The 13957-nt window shown below is 40.8% G+C and overlaps 2 protein-coding genes across 7 annotated transcripts in view; one reads left to right on the top strand and one right to left on the bottom strand.

Moving 5' to 3' along the window:
• The window catches only part of MATN2 (matrilin 2), a 146122-nt gene extending 143719 nt beyond the window's left edge, over positions 1–2403 (top strand). For all 6 annotated transcript variants that reach the window (XM_081070933.1, XM_081070931.1, XM_081070930.1 and 3 more), the window contains exon 19: positions 1327–2403. In XM_081070933.1, the coding sequence (XP_080927059.1) occupies positions 1327–1382 (56 nt within the window). In that variant the 3' untranslated portion in view covers positions 1383–2403. The remainder of the gene's footprint in view (positions 1–1326) is intronic.
• A 2669-nt stretch (positions 2404–5072) lies between these two features.
• Positions 5073–8464, bottom strand: RPL30 (ribosomal protein L30). The gene is made up of 5 exons (XM_081070934.1): positions 8387–8464; positions 8224–8276; positions 7827–7972; positions 6160–6290; positions 5073–5262 (listed from the first exon to the last, which is right to left on the bottom strand). Exons 2-5 carry the CDS (start codon positions 8242–8244, stop codon positions 5213–5215), a joined length of 348 nt encoding a protein of 115 aa, XP_080927060.1. The 5' UTR covers positions 8245–8276; positions 8387–8464; the 3' UTR covers positions 5073–5212.
• Positions 8465–13957: the final 5493 nt, after the last annotated feature.

Raw genomic sequence — 13957 nt, 5'->3', positions numbered from 1 at the left:
GGTAGGTGTTTGAGAGCCAAGGCAAGCAAAGCTTAATGGCAAAGGTCAAAGCACTTACTTACTTGCTATCTTCCGTTCTAGAGGGTTTAGCAATTAAGGCCAGTCCGCCAGTCAGGATGCAAATTTAAGAATCAGACATATTTAATTAACTCCCTCTTTGCTGGGAAGAAATGGAGGTACTGGTCTGAGGTACAGTATGTATGGGCAAAGAATGATGTAGAATGAAGGTTTCAAACTTTAAACTCCAAACTTTTCCTTTGGCCTCAAGCCACACTGTAGCCACATTTGGTCCATAGTTTCTAGAGGACTGTGGTTGGGTTTTTTCTATTTTTTGTTTTGCTTCTGATTTGGCAGCAAAGATCTTTTGTATCAGCACTCTAAGATTAAACATTCCAAAGCAACAGCAGGATACAATGATTCATTAAAAACAATATTACAAATAAAAGGAATGCTTTGGGATAATGGGAAACGAGGACTTAGTTCTTTTACACACTGGAATTCCTGCAAACTGCTCTGAACTTAAAATTAGCTTACTAAAGCTGGCTGATAGCCATTTCAACATGCATCAACTAGTCAATAGGGAAATGGTTTAATCCTCAACTATCTCTGTGCCAGTGGATTTATATAACAAGGAAGCAACATATAGCAATTTCCTTTCTGAAAACTGGAAATATTGCTCCCCTAAGAAAATAACCTGACAGTGGTTAATAAGATGGTGAATCTGGGCTGCTATTTTGTCAAGGGGGTGGGTGGAGGGTATTAAGGAGCTTAAGACGGGTGGGGGTGGGGGGAACAAATGATTATCCTAACGCTCCTCTCCTCTTCCCCCAACTCTGAGGGTCTACTTCACAAGAGATGAGGGAAATTCTATATAAAAGAGCATAGGTTGGAAGTCTTCAAGGTTGCTACCACATACTACATTTGGCCATATCTAGCATTATGAGTGAAAAGTGCATCTCTCTTCTGATGTCGTAACTTACTTTGCAAGGCCTAATCCTTCTCTTCACCACATTCCCAACATTATCAATTCTGGCTCGTGGAGGTGTGCTATGACAAAGTAATTTACAAGCAACAGAGGTGTGCTTAGAATTAAAAAGAAATTGAACTGAGCTATCCCGCTTTGATGTCAAAATATTTAATTCAAAAGATTTATAATCTTAGTAGCATGTGTTAGTTACTATAAACATACAGGTCAGGGTTTTAAAATACATGACAGAAATAGAAATAAACAGACATATTTTTTAGGACAAATTTTTACGTAAATAATTCGTTGTTTGAACATAAAAATTGAGAATTCAGATTTTTCTTCCTTAATTTGAGTTTTACTGGAAGAAATGACACAGAGAATGGAAGCCCTGGAAAATCGCCTGAAATACAGATGAAGATTCGAATTATTGTTTGTACGTCATTGTATCAAAGATTACAGTGAAAGCACTTTGGATCCCCAAAGCTCAGGCTATCATTAATTCTGTCAAGTTGTAAAATAAACATAATTAGTATTGAGAAAGCTGGTTTGCTATAAGGCAAAAAGTAGACACTAACTTGTATAAATTCAAAGAGAAAAAGAATCCTTCAGAATCCGTAAATGAGTTTGTTTACCAAGTGAGAATAAGCTATGCAAGGTGCTCTGTAACACACTGTAGACGTGATTTGCTTTTGCCTGGTCCTGCCTTAAAGTGACAGCCTTCCCATGCATTTTGGAAGCCAAATGATGCCTTACAAAATACTTTGACTAAGCTTGTTTAACTACTTTAAGACAAGTGTTTCTATCAGAACGTCCTCCCAAAGGGCATTGTGGTACAGTGGGAAGAACCTCTAGGCCTCAATCATATCGGATGATTCTTTCTAAGTATAAAAGTTGTGATTAAAAGTATTAAACCTTTAGCTTATATTTATATTGGAGTCATCCATTTGATTGCGAAAACAGATTTTCATTAGGAAGTATATTAATTTGGGTTGAGATGTAATCAGCTCAGGCATTGCTTCCAATTCAATTTTACTTTGCTTTTTTAAAGTCCTGGCTCCCTCTTGTGGCTCTAGACTGCCCCTGCTCCCATTTCCTTTTAAGCTGTTAAACACATTTCATTATAGTTTATAACTTTCTCCAACTCGGTGAGGAAAATGCCTTCAAGGGGAACAAAGGCCTCCAATCAATCCATCAAATTTACAGATTAATCCAAGATATTGAACTTGAAGATTATCTACAATTTGAAATATTTCTCTTTTCCTTGTTTTGCTATATGTATGTCTCAGGTGTAAAGGTTTTACATTCCAGTTTGTGACCTTTCTAAGCCTTGATGGTGTCAAATGGGACTAATAAGTACTATCTCATGGGATTGTCAAGAGGATTAAATGGGTTAACATGTACACTACTTAGTAAAATCTAACATACTTTAAATGCTCAAGATTACCTATTGTTTTTATTCAGCAGCCAAGAGCACCTGACACAAAGATGGTGCCACACAAAGCCACAAGCATATCAATGAGAGTTAAGTAAATGCTTAAGCCCTCAAAGGCATTATTCATTCTGGTTTTTGAATTATGTGCCAGTCACATAATAAGTGATAAAGTTGAAAATGTTGAGTTCCTGTCCTCTGGGACCTTAGTTTAAAGAGAATAGATGTGATTAATGCCATAAAAAAGGTTCTATGGTAACTGAGGCACCCAATCTAAACAGGAGGATGTTGGGGTGACCTGAAAAAGGAGGGGAATGGGGAAGGTAACCAGATGCCCCTGCAAGCAGAGGGAGCCGCAAGTCTAGTTTAAGGGGTAGCTGGAAATAAGAGTTGCTAGAGAGAAGACCCAAGAGAACCATTTTCCACGAACCATCTTCCAGAAGGTCCAGCTAACTGCATTCACAACCCACCTAAAGTTCGCTTTCTTCTCTATATACCTTTTGTTCCTGCCACACTATGCAGACTACAATTAACACGCTCCACAATATCCAGCTTCTTTCTTCTTTGCACTTTCCTATCTCAGTACTGATATGGATTATTCAATAGGCTGGAACTTCCTGCAGTCCCCTATACTTTTATTATAAGAAAACATTTAAAAATACCACCTTAGACCTTCCCAGATCTTCCTGGCTAACAGCATTTTCTAATTCTAACAGCACTACAATGGCACTTCATTACATCTGCCTCAGACCAGAATGAGTGAGGTGTTTCCTATCTGCTAGGCGTTAAACTCCTTTTCTCTGAACTTCCTCACTGAAACAATGGTAAGTGCACAAAAAAGCACATATAAAAAGGTAAAAGCCAAATGATCTTATAGCGTATTATCACTACCTAGGAGAAGCTCCTAGAAATCATTATTTTCTAAAATCCATTAATTCCAAAATGCTTGAGCCAAACAGTCATGCAACAGAAGCACTGCAAAGAAATGGTATGCTGGAACCTACAATGTTGTATTCTTTAGGTCACTATCCCTTTAGAAATTAAATTGGAACTAGTCGACCTGGAGGGACAAATAACCCAAACAGTGTGAAAGGTCAATCTGAAAAGAGAAACTGACTGAATAGGTGGAAAATAATTTCATAGACTTCCTTAACTAAAAGACTGAATGAAACAGTTTGAACCACAGAAACAGATTAATAACATTGGAGACCAGAAAGTCTGACCAAGCAATTCATATCAAGATTTAAACATTTTAAACGACCTTGGGCACACCAGTGTCTGGAGCACCTTAGGACATTTATAGATTTTCATGTAACTCTGACTCTTAACCAGAGAATACTACTTTGAAAATATGGGGTGACATTTGGAGGTGTTGATACAATGACATGGAAGGAAACCCAGGAATGAAGATATCCTGTAGTATTCACAGCCCCTCAACAAGAACTGTCCCATTGAAAAACATCAGTACTCCCAAATTGAGAAACACTGAGTAACAGAACAACCAGTAAGAAAACTCTAGGGGCCGGCGTGGTGGCTCAGGCAGTTAGAGCTCCGTGCTCCTAACTCTGAAGGCTGCCGGTTCGATTCCCACATGGGCCAGTGGGCTCTCAACCACAAGGTTGCCAGTTCAATTCCTTGAGTCCCACAAGGGATGGTGGGCAGCGCCCCCTGCAACTAAGATTGAACATGGCATCTTGAGCTGAGCTCCAGTTGGTTGGAGCGTGTCCTCTCAACCACAAGGATGCCGGTTTGACTCCCGCAGGGGATGGTGGGCTGTGCCCCCTGCAACTAGCAACGGCAACTGGACCTGGAACTGAGCCCTCCACAACTACGATTGAAAGGACAACAACTTGACTTGGAAAAAAAGTCCTGGAAGTACACACTGTTCCCCAATAAAGTCCTGTTTCCCTTCCCCAATATAAAAAAAAAAAATCTTAAAAATTATATCCATAAGCTCAGATTAACTTCAGACACAAACTAAAACCACGCAATGTTAGCCTAAAAAGAGACCAATTCCCACACTTGTGAAACTGGGATTCTGACTCACCCATAGTTGTTACATAACTGAGGATGTCTTCTGACTTCAAGTTCAGTAGATACCTGACTTCCTGGATAATATACTGAAAGCATCCTCCTCATCTGTCTCTCATCTATGGTACCACCAAAAACCTCCTGACCGTGCATACTGACTCTAAAGTCCAAAAGACGTTGTCATTCTGTCACACCTACAACCTCCCTTAGAGCCGAAGCAGACTGTGTAGGGTATACCCTACAAGCACCGTTCAACTCTGCAAATCAAGGTGTGTGTAAATCAGTATCTTCCCCTAAATTAATTCCTCTGAATGTACCAAAGGATATTAACAGACATGGGAAAAGGGTTCCATGAGACATACCTGGGAGATGTAATATGCAGTGACAAAATTTGGGGTGGAGAGGAACTTCACTTAGTCCTTTTTGCTACTCATATTTGGTAGATTTAAGCAGGACTATAAACTGCAATTCTGGTTAAATTCTGGGTTTTGAACTTTGCTGCCATTCAAACATACTCAAATGTGAAATGCCAACAATGTCCTGAGAGTGCAAGCGAAAATCCAGTACAGGAAAGGAACTCACTGCACCCCCTTTACACAAATGGGAAAATGGAAATTGGGATGTATATAATTCTTACCCCAAAGTCTCACCACACCTAGCTACCTCATCCTCTCTAATCCTATCTTCTGGAAAATGTACTGAAACAAAGATTAAAAATAACTGAAATGAATACAGTTTTTAAACCGAGCTCTGGCCAGTTTTATTAAAGAAAAATCTTGCATGATTTACTTTTCACCAGTCTGTTCTGGCATGCTTCTAATGATATCAGAATCACCTAGAAAATAAAACAATAATTTTACAATTCATTTAATGGTAAGTGGTAATCATAAAATTAGCAGTGGTTATCTTCAAATTATTGTACTCGCTGTGCTGCCATTTCTTGAGGTTGATCAGAGTCAAACATTTCCCACTTAAGATGCATCACATAAATCAGACTTAGTTTATAACCAGCATTTGTAAAACCAGACCTAGGAAGAGAACTAGGTCTGGGGACACATGCTTGGTCTTAATATAGCGAATGTTTAGCCTGCACTGATTATTACAAAATCAGTACAGCGAGAATATTCGCAGTATTTTATGAATTAAAAATTCCTAAGTTCAAAACAGTATGATGTGTTCACCTAACCCTCGAACAACTCAGGGATTAGGGGTGCTGACCCGCGTGTAACTTCAGTTGGCCTTCTGCATACATGGATTCCCAACCATGGTCAAAACTACTCTTTGGTCTATAGTTGGTGAATTCATGGATGCGAAACCCATTGGAAAAAATCCGTGTATGAGTACCCGTGCAGTTCAAACCTGAGTTGTGAAAGTCAATTGTAGTTGTAGGCATTTTTTTTTCAACCAGTTTTACCCGTTTTCAAGGAGCCAGTAAGGATTACTTACTTCTGTGCCACCTGATTATTCTCCCCTTTCATAATTTCACCTTTTACTAAGCCCCTAGATCATTTCTTAGGTGCTTCATCAAATGAAAGTCACAATCTCATAGTAAAAAAAATTCACTTATAACAAAGCCAGTGTACTAACATTTATTATCAATTCGCTGAAATAAAACTATAGGATATCCCTCAACATATCCAAATTCTCACCATGAACTCAGGACCCAAAGACATTTGTAGAGCACATATTTGTATTACATTACAAAGGGGAAAAAAATGACTTAACATCATACCTGGATCAATGATAGCCAGTGTGCATACTCTGTAGTATTTTCCACATGCTGTGCCCAACTCAATATTATTGCCACTGTAGTGATGGACACCAGTCTTGGCCAACATGGCGTAGTACTCTATTTCAGATTTCCTTTGGGAACCAAAAAAAGGCAAATAAATGAATGCCATACCAAGTAACAGACTAAATGTTACTACTTCTCTAATTAGTAATATTGGTGAGGACTTTCAACAGTAACTAAGCCAGTTATTACTCTTAAAAACATATTATCATGTCCATTAGCCAATACAAATCATCCTCTTCTTGGATCCCTTACAAGAGATGAGACAACCAGCAAATATCTACTCAACACCTATGTTTAAGACAGTATCTATGTTCATTTGAGTAGGGTACAAAACAAAAGCATTACTTGCTCAGCATTTACTACATACCGGGCATTTTACATAAAATATAACAACCGCTAATGTATTATGTACTCCATTTAAAAAAAAAAAAAACTAATGAAGAAATTGAGGCACAGAAAATCAAGGACCAGAATCTGAACCATGTTATCTTTAAAAAATAGTCCATTTCTATCACCCTCTGATGCTCTGAATCTGAGATGGGGAGTGTTATTACTTCCCCAGAGTTACTGTTTGTGGCAAATGAGTAGGTAGATATTCATGGTTTTATGAATTTGAAGTGAGTTCTAACAGAACTCTGCCACTATTCAAAGTGTGCATCCACAGACCAGCAGTAGTGTCACAAAGTGCTTATTAGAAACACATCATCTCAGGCCCCAGCCCAGGCCCAGGCCCAAAATCAGAGCCTGCATTTTAACAAGCTCATTCACGTGATTGTGTGCACATTCACTTTAGAGAAGCACTGCTATGGAAGGTAGGCATGAAAGGTTTGAAATAAGACCAAACTGTGAAATAGGAGGGAGGTGATAACACTCCAGAAATACAGAAACCCTATAAAATTCTGTGAGCCAGTTATACATTATCATAGAAAATCAATGTGGGTGGGTGGGGAAACTGGTTACACAGCTTATATCCTGTAATGTCCAAGTTTCTTTAACTCATTTACAGTACCCACTAAATTCAATTTTAAGTCAAACAAGGGGTGACCAGTTAGCTCAGTTGGTTAGAGATTGGTGCTGGTAACACCAAGGTTGCTGGTTCGATCCCCGCATGGGCCACTGTGAGCTGTGCCCTTCTTAACAAATAAAATCAAGCGAACACTTTGGCTAACAGAACTGACATAGTAGGATGAATTAGGTGATTCTATGAGAGCCTGTAATTCCTTTGCTACACTAAAACAAGTTCATACAATTAAACACTTTTAAAGTATCTCAAAGCTAAAAGAATGACCAAAGGTAGGACACAAAATACATGAAAAAAACAAATTACCTGTCTATGCTTCCTTCAAACTTTTGACATTCTGTGGTTTTTTACCCTTTTTGCCACATCTATCCATAAGATAAACTAACACAAGGAGAAAACATAGGGGGATGGAATCAAGAGCCAACCACAATAGCAACCTTAAGTCATTCTGCAAATGTTCATTTGTAAAACAAATTCTATGTAAAATCGAGTTCATGCTACCCACGTTGCAAGTTTACACTCTGGATATTCGTTCAGGATGAATTTGCAGTGGATGATACACACTGCAGGTTCTTTCCATTACCTCAAGGCTGGGCAGTTGTTCGCAAGGATGACCAGTTTCGCTTTGCCTTGTCTGATCATTTTCAGAGTCTGCTTGTATCCCAGCACGTACTTTCCACTTTTCATAACAAGTTGGAGCCTAGAATTGATTGACTCCAGCGACTTTTTCTACAAAAAACAAACATTTACCACGGACCTGAAGGCCCTGTTTGTAACCACGTGAAACCTGGATCTAGCTTTCTGGAAGCCTAACTAACCCCTTAATAAGAGCTCCGAAGTCGAGGGTCCCAAACCACTGAGAGGACCCTCCGAATGCCACTGGGCATGCTGTCTCCCCAGTGCGCTACATCTGCCCGCCCCGTTCAGACTCAGCTCTCTCCACGTGAAATCGACTTCCGCCCCTGGCCCGCATCACTCACCGTCTTCTTTGCGGCCACCATCTTCCTGCCTTAGAAGCGGGACGGCCCCCAACCTAGAACACACAGAGAACAGGACAGGAAGTTTACGACCCGGGGGTCCACACGGCAACCCGCTGGGCTCCCCGCGCTGCCGAAAGCTCTATAACTCTAGGAGCCCACTCACCAAGAGTAGCCACCAAGATGGCCGGGGAGCGAGAAAGGAAAAAGCTCCCACAATGCAAAGCTCTTCACGGTGCGGACGGGATTCCGGGACCGGAAGCGGAAGCAAATCGCAAGCAGAGAAGGCGTGGCAAGAAAAGATGGGCGGCCGCCGGTTGCTGTAGATACCGCGAGTTAGAACGGCGGTGGCCCTGTGGTTATCCTTGCTGTGAGCTTAAACCTTTCCACGCTGTTACTTTGTTGCTTCCAGCTGCGAATCGAAGAACCGAGGACGGTCTAGCTGGGCGGGAGAAGGTGGAGAAGCTGACTGAGGCGGAGGCGAGAGGAGCGGTGAGAAGAGGCGGGGACGGCTGGACCGTGGGCTTAGTACTGCTGAGCTCATCTCTGCACCACGCCCCGGCTCTGGGAGAGACCGGGAGAGCTCCGGTGCTCCTGAGCTGTCGGCTCTACCCTCTGCCATCAGTGACGCCTGGGCTCAAGTAGCGGCGTGCACTCCTGCTCTCGCCCAGGTTGCCCGTCCCTCGGAGAAGGCGCCCGTGCTGGCTCCTCCAAACTCACCTCTCTTTTGACCCTTAGTGTCAACTTGTAAGCCGAATTTGCACAGAGAGAGCGATAAACAGGTCTAATTTAAAAAATCTTTTTGTTGGGAAAGTTGGACCTTGATATAAATGTTCAGTGACGGATTATTCAAAATATTAGGTCCAGAAAGTAGCCCCCACAACCACCACCAAGAAAAAAAAAGTAAATTTACCCAGTAGGTAAGCTGTTTCTGCCGTCATTGCGCCCTGGGGAAGGTCAGGAAGGAGGAGGAACCAAGAAAAAAAGACTGCAAACTGTGCCGGGAGCTATGCTACACGGTGTGGAACAAAAAGGGCATTCTTTGGAAAGGAATCTCACAGGGTGATCTGATCATAAATTCCTAACTGGGCAGGTCATGGTGGGTAGTCACACCTCAGGCCTATAACTTCTTTAGTTAAAAGTTTTAAGCCAGTTCTGTCCATTGTTCTTGTGCATCTAGGTTAACACACCTTTAAAATATTAGAAGCAATACCCCTGGAAGAGGGTATTAACCTTCAAGAGAGCACATAATCTTGTTAACTTGTATCCAATCCCTGCCTTGCTTTCGCCAATCTTCCTTACATCTCATCCTTAATTTCAAATGCATAAAAACAGCTGCAAAACCATTATTCTTGGGAGCATTTGGGAGGTCTTGCTCCCAGGCATAAGGCATAAGTTGTCAGTTTGGTTTATATAAACTCAAAACTTCTGTACAGGTTTAGATGTTCTTATATCAACAACCTTTTATTTGTTTTGTCTAACAGTCACAAAAACTTGCTTGAGATAAGTAGCATTTTTATTCTCAAGTTTCCATATCTAGTGTATTTCAAAGCTAGGGCCGGTACCAATACCCAGGTGTACCATAGGTCACCTCAAAGTTTATTCAGATGTATGCCCCACTTTGACATGAAATTAACCAAACTAGTAGAGTTAGATTATCATACTATTTGCTTGTATGGTCTCTGTGGCAACTACCCAACTCTTGTGTGGTAGCACAAAAGCAGCTGCAGACAGTATGTAAATGAATGAATGTGGCTGTGTTTCAATAAAGCTTTATTTACAAAATTAGGCAGCTGGTTGTATTTGGTCTGCAGGCCACAGTTTGCTGACCCCAGTATCAGAAGTTTACTATTACTATTAAAAATACCCACTTTCAGTTAGAGACTGTCCTTAGTCTAAAGAGATGTGTGTTGAAGTATTTACAGATGAAGTATGATGTCTGCAACTTATTTTCAAGTTGCTAAAATAGGTGTATATAAACAGGTAGGTAGGTGGAGCTAATGCAAGAAAGTGTTAACAACTTTGTTAATTTTAAGTGGAGAGTATACTGGTGTTTGTTGTACTATTCAGCTTTTTTTTTAAAAAAATAGAGTTGTTTTTTAATTTTATTGGGGAATATTGGGGAACAGTGTGCCTCTCCAGGATCCATCAGCTCCAAGTCGTTGTCCTTCAATCTAGTTGTGGAGGGCGCAGCTCAGCTCCAAGTCCAGTTGCCGTCCTCAATCTTTAGCTACAAGGGCACAGCCCACCATCCCATGTGGAAATTGAACCGACAACCTTGTTGTTGAGAGCTCACGCTCCAACCAACTGAGCCATCCGGCTGCCCCTCTGGAAGCTCAGCAGCAGTTCGCTGTCCACAATCCAGCCGTGGAGGGCGCAGCCCACTGGCCCATGTGGGAATCGAACCAGCAACCCTGTTGTCCAGAGCTTGCGCTCTAACCAACTGAACCATCTGGCTGCCCCACTATTCAGCTTTTTGTACATTTGAAAATCTTACTACTAAAAAGTTGAGAAATGTATATGCTTTCAGAAAGGACTTTGCCATCCAGACATTATTTTTTCTAGATGCTAGTCTTGTCGCATTCAGGGTGATCTTGAAGGAATACAAACAGTTAATTGTGATAGCACAGAATTAACATAAGGCTTTCTTTTGGTTTTCGTTCATCAAAATCTCTGCTTCAAGTTTCTGAGAACTCTGCAGACACCTCCATTTACTGTGCTTCTGGTTTTTACTTGCTATGAACATTAAAAGTGACAGGCTGCATTCCCTTTTAGAGCAAATACTAACAAGTTCATCTGATATTCGTTGGTTCAGTACACTAATTCATCTCCTCATTGTTAAACAGTTACAACTATCAGATTCATTTTTTATCAACTATTACTTATTCAGTGCCCATTAGTAATTTGGAACTCTATCTGTGTAACTCAGCCTTCACATTCTTAAGTCACCCTGGACCTTAAACATTCTCACAAATATGGTGCAGTGAGTGAGGGACGGTGAATCCCAGTGTAAAGACCCTGTAAACTCAGTGAATGTTAGGGTCGTTTCAGCTAACCACACACACATACACCTATACAATAATTCTCAACCCTTAGAAGACAAGAGGGAATGAATGCTGCTTACTCATCTCTACCTTTTTTGCCTTCACAATAAAAAAGAATCAAATATTTCTCCTATACACTTTTTGTTCAGACTAGGAATGCTCCATAGTATACTGAATTAAAAATAGGCCAGATAGGGCCAGCCTGGTGGCTCAGGCAGTTGGAGCTCCATACTGCTAGGCTGCCAGTTTGACTCCTACATGGGCCAGTGGGCTCTCAACAAGGTTGCCGGTTAGACTTCGACTCCCGCAGGGGATGGTGGTCTCTGCCCCCTGCAACTAACAACGGCAACCGGAACTAGAGCTGGGCTGTGCCCTTCACAGCTGGGATTGAGGGGACAACAACTTGACTTGGAGGAGGTCCTGAAAGTACACACTGTTCCCCAGTGGAGTCCTGTACCCCTTCCCCAATAAATTCTTTTTAAAAAAATAGGCCACATACATGATTTCTCCTTTTTTTTATTTTTATTTTTGAATTTTATTGGGGAATATTGGGGAACAGTGTCTTTCTCCAGGGCCCATCAGCTCCAAGTCAAGTCGTTGTTTTCAGTCTCGTGGAGGGCGCAGCTTACTGGCCCATGTGGGAATCGAACCAGCAACCCTGTTGTTCAGAGCTCGCGCTCCAACCAACTGAGCCATCTGGCCGCCCTCTCCTATTTTTTTAAAGCCATTTCTTCTGTACAAGGAAGCATATTTTTTTTATACTCTTGGATACAAAGAACTCAGAGTACTTTAGTGACAATTCCACTGTGGAAGAGTACTTAACTACTTTTGGAAAGTGGGAGTGTCTATAAAGCTTGGTCTTTGGTTATTTTTTATTTCTTAGAGTCAATTTTTGAAATTTTAGTATAAATGGGCATCCTGTGTTCCTAAGTGTTCACAAAAGTATGATATTTTACATATTATTTTCAATACTTTGAAAAGCCTGCCATGTACTTTTATCCTTCGTAAACCTGTAATGCACAGGCTAAGACATCAATGTGTTTTGCTTTTAACCAGAATTAATCAATACTGTAACATTGCATGTCATGCTGATCAGAAAATGTCTACTTAATGGAGAAATAGATAATAAATGTAAATTTGTAACAACATCAAAACATGGGTATGTCTAAGAAAAATGATAAAAGGAGTCCTTGGAAGTGAAAAGATTTATGAACTACTGCCTTCAAAATACAACACATCGTGTGCGTTGGTGGTATAGTGGTGAGCATAGCTGCCTTCCAAATACAACACATCAAGGTCTATGAGCCTTTGAAATCACAGTATCGGTTATAATCAGGTATTATCAAGATAAGACTAAAGGAATAAGAAAGGACAAGTAATTGCTAAGAAGGAGAGTGGTGAGGGAGAGGGAAGGTAGGGTAAGCATATGTATGTTAGTCTAGACACTTGTAAGCAACAGAAACAAATTAGCTCAGTTAAGCAGAAAAGGAATTTATTTTGTAGTTCACCAAATGAACAAGAAGCCTGGAGTGGAGAGCAACATGCAGATCTGCCTATTCTGGTCATGGGAGAAGCAGAACTATTCATTAATCTCTGGTGTAGAGCACAGGACATAGAGCAAATCACAGGACAGCACCCCACACTTCAAAGGTGTTTAATCTTGGCTGGTGCCATAACAGTGTTTAATGTGCCATTCCATCACTCTCTAGGTTTAGCTTCTGGATGATGAGATATATGGAAAGACCAGTAAATCACAGAAATGAACCTATTCCCTTACTTGTTTCACAGTAAAGTGAGTTCTTTGATAAGGTACAAAGCTGAATGTAATGTCTTGATAGATGTGTGTTGTCTTGATAATACCATCCACACTAATAGAAGGTGCTGGAAAAGTAAATCTCATCCATAGTGTGCAAGAAAAGTAAGTCTAATCCAGTGTCTGTTACAGTAAAGATTATCTACTGTTCCCAAGGGGGTCCTACCAATTTTCCATGAGGTAGCTGATAGATCCCATCAAAAAATGGGTACCACTTCAGAGGCTTACCGTTGGTCATTCTTGCTGCTACTGGCAAACTGGGCACTCAGCCAGGTAAAACATGGTAAGTGGAGGAATATGGTGTTGAATCCATACTTGACCGCTATCCTTGTCCCTAGAGCCATTTTATTCCTGAGACAATTGAGCAAAAACTAGAGTAGCTCATGAGAAGCTTCCTAACACCCACAGGACACCTGATTATTTTATTATTGTTCACCTGATTATAAAATGCTTCCCCTGAAGAAAATGGCTGACAAATTATACCTGAGGAAAAGAAAGATACCCAGGCAACTTCTTAAAAATTTTTAACTGTGTAATGTTATGAAGAGTCCTTGCACAAAAGTCTCCAGTCTTTTTCATTCAAAGGGATTCGTGAACTGATTGCTGGGTGGCCACGGCTTTGTCAGGCCTGCAGCGCAGGAGAGAAAGAGGAAGAAGGAGAAAGAGAAAGGAGAGGGGATCAGGAGGAGGAGAGAGGGAAGGAAGGAAAGGAGGGAAGGAGGAAGGAAGAAAAGGAGAGACCTTTAAACGTATGGTAAAGACCATAGCTTTGTATCGCATGACCCTTAAGGGAAATATGCCAAATTTTAGATAACTTGAGCATCAAAATAATGGTGTACGGATTGAATTTTGTCACCCCACAATTCATATGTTGAAGTCC

This window comes from Rhinolophus hipposideros, assembly GCF_964194185.1.
Source record: "Rhinolophus hipposideros genome assembly, chromosome: 13".
Taxonomy (NCBI): Eukaryota; Metazoa; Chordata; class Mammalia; order Chiroptera; family Rhinolophidae; genus Rhinolophus; species Rhinolophus hipposideros.
Note: the sequence above shows the minus strand (reverse complement) of the source record. Positions and strands in the feature narration are given on the sequence as shown.

Excerpts from the sequence above, each read along its gene's own strand:
- RPL30 (XM_081070934.1), bottom strand. The coding sequence starts at position 8,244 with ATGGTGGCCGCAAAGAAGACG. Across the intron at positions 7,973-8,223 it reads TGGTGGCCGCAAAGAAGACG|AAAAAGTCGCTGGAGTCAAT; the intron begins GTGAGTGATGCG and ends TGTTTTTTGTAG. Across the intron at positions 5,263-6,159 it reads ACTGGCTATCATTGATCCAG|GTGATTCTGATATCATTAGA; the intron begins GTATGATGTTAA and ends TTTATTTTCTAG.